Source organism: Hyposmocoma kahamanoa, unplaced genomic scaffold (genome assembly GCF_003589595.1).
Source record: "Hyposmocoma kahamanoa isolate Upper Pololo Valley unplaced genomic scaffold, ASM358959v1 102, whole genome shotgun sequence".
Lineage (NCBI taxonomy): Eukaryota > Metazoa > Arthropoda > Insecta > Lepidoptera > Cosmopterigidae > Hyposmocoma > Hyposmocoma kahamanoa.
Window position 1 is genome coordinate 3,681,131 of NW_020653337.1, and position 2,451 is coordinate 3,683,581.

Consider the following 2,451-nt stretch of genomic DNA (forward strand, 5'->3'; position numbering starts at 1 on the left):
AAACGCCTTGAAGTTCAAAAGACCCGGCCCCGCCTGGTAATGACGCCGGCATTAAGTATGGATGACATGGAGGAGCCTGCACGCAGTATCCTCATCAATGAGATGTACACCACCGATATGACACAGAAGATGGAGGAAGCTATTTCGCCTACTGTAAGCATTAAGGCGCCATTGCCCGGACACCCAGCGCCCGCAAATCCGGTTAGTAGATTACGTATTCGACTTATTCGTATAACGTGTTTTTTTATTATTTCTTACTTAGTATCAGTTTTGTAATATATGAGCGTTTTGGTGAAAGAAAATATCGGAAAGGAAACGTGTGAAGTGAAAGTGTCCAACGAAAAGAGACCCATGCTAAAATAGGAGATTTATAAAATTTCGCATATACATAATGTAGCGGACTGTATCAATGGGTTCGGGTGGTGCTATCATCGAGTGAGCAAGACCAAAGTAAATGCACTTAGTTTATAAATTTATTACAAAACACGTACAGCTATCAATCCAAAAACAGAAACAACCGTAAAGAAAAGGCTCCAAAAACAATCACAATTAAATTTAGAATTTAAATATAAAACTAAACTTAAAAAGACTATATATAATCTCAGTACAGAGTACTAAAAAAACCGACCTCAAAAGTACGTGGAATTACGTCTATTTGCTAAGTTTCATTGAAATATCCCCTAGTTCGCCACTATACAGGACTTGATACTGGAGATAATAAAAATAGGTTCTCACTAGACACTACTCAAAGTATATCGAGGGAAAAACGCCTTGAATTGGAGAAATAGCAAAATCAACTAAATAATTGCTAAAAGTAATTGCTCCTAAATTAAAGTTAGGCGCTATTTATAAAAATGAACCTTCATGCGTGAACAGCCACCCTTTGAGGTGGATGATTTTCTTCAAAATGAAATGGGATCACTATGGAAATATACATACATAAAAAAAGAATCATGAAAATCGGTTCACAAATACCGGAGTTATCGCGTAACATACATACAAAAAAAAGAACATAGTCGAATTGAGAACCTCCTCCTTTTTTGAAGTCGGTTAAAAATATATATACAAAAGAGATTTGTAACACATAATTTATTTCATAAAAATGTCATTATTTTTGTAACTTTCATGCCTTTCATGTGATAAAAGCACTTTAGACGTATGATCACATGTGGCTTTTTTGTACCTCTTGGTACGAAAAAGCCACACCACCACCACCACACCACCGTACTCTTGTACGAATTTATAGCCGATGAAATATCATATAATATTATGTACCATTTCCATATCCCTCTATTCTATTTTTGTTACCTTCCAGATGGCACTACGCCCGTTAAAGCCACCATACGTCTCTCCTGAGTGGCGTATGGAAACACTATCTTGGGACCGCAAGCAGTTGCGCTCTTATTGCGATTCCACAAGAGATTTCTGGCTACGTCCAAAAAAATGAAATTAAAAACGATTATTGCAAAAATAATTTTAAACGCCCAAAAAATAATACGAAAGCCTTTTAGTTTTCGTTCAAAAATGTTTCCCTCGAAATCGAACGATTTTAGGTGTCTTCATATTAGATAGTTGTAGAAGCGCTGCTGTTGCGCGGCAGCCGTGCATCTGTTACGCTTCAGTGTTATTTAACTCACTAATTGTGAGTGTAAAAGTAGCGCGCGCGTCTCAGGATAGTGGCGCTGCAACTGCGCTTCTAAACATCGTATGAAATTAGTAACCTAGTGGCGCGGCAGCAGCGACACAGTGGCGCCACTGTAGCGCTGCTATAAACGTCTAATTTGAAGGCGCCCTTAAATATAAGAACGTTAAGTTTGAGGATTATCTTTTTGCAGTTTGAGCATGGCATTTTAAACTTATTTCAAGAAATAAATCAAGGATGAAGTGAAACTATTATTTCAGATCAAAATAGTGTATTTTTTTTCCAACAAACCAACGTCGAGCTTTCACAGCATCAAGTAGGTATATGAAAAGAAATAGAGAAGAAATAAGGGCCATCCAGCCCTGGTCACTTTTAAATATAAACTCTCGTGTGCGCTGAAATCACAAATTTGAAAGCTGAAATAGTACAGCGCCAACAAATGACCTGTGTGTACGTCTCCGTAGATTCCAAAAATATTCTGTATTTATTGTAATAAAGATAACATCTCTAACTGTTGGGCTGTTCCATTCGGTGGTGTGGGAAAAACAGCAAAACGTCTCATTACAAAACTAACGGAATCACATTTCATCGGTAATTAAATATGTAATTTTTCAATTTCCGTCCATTTTAGAAAAGCTCGCGTTAAACAGGTCGGTTTGAAGTGAAACAATTGACGACACCCCTCAATTGTTTCTAATTTGGGCTGGCCAATCGGAGCGCAGTTGTCACCGTAATGATTCGGCAGAATAATTTTCAAACAAATTAAATGACATTTCGTCTCCATTTCTAGTTATATACTCGATGTAGTC

The 2,451-nt window shown here is 37.3% G+C and overlaps 1 protein-coding gene across 1 annotated transcript in view; it reads left to right on the forward strand.

The window, feature by feature from the left end:
• Positions 1–1,912, forward strand: part of LOC113236848 — a 20,510-nt gene extending 18,598 nt beyond the window's left edge. The window contains exons 4-5 of the mRNA XM_026473053.1: positions 37–201; positions 1,316–1,912. Of these exons, the coding sequence (XP_026328838.1) occupies positions 37–201; positions 1,316–1,447 (297 nt within the window). The 3' untranslated portion in view covers positions 1,448–1,912. The remainder of the gene's footprint in view (positions 1–36; positions 202–1,315) is intronic.
• Positions 1,913–2,451: the final 539 nt, after the last annotated feature.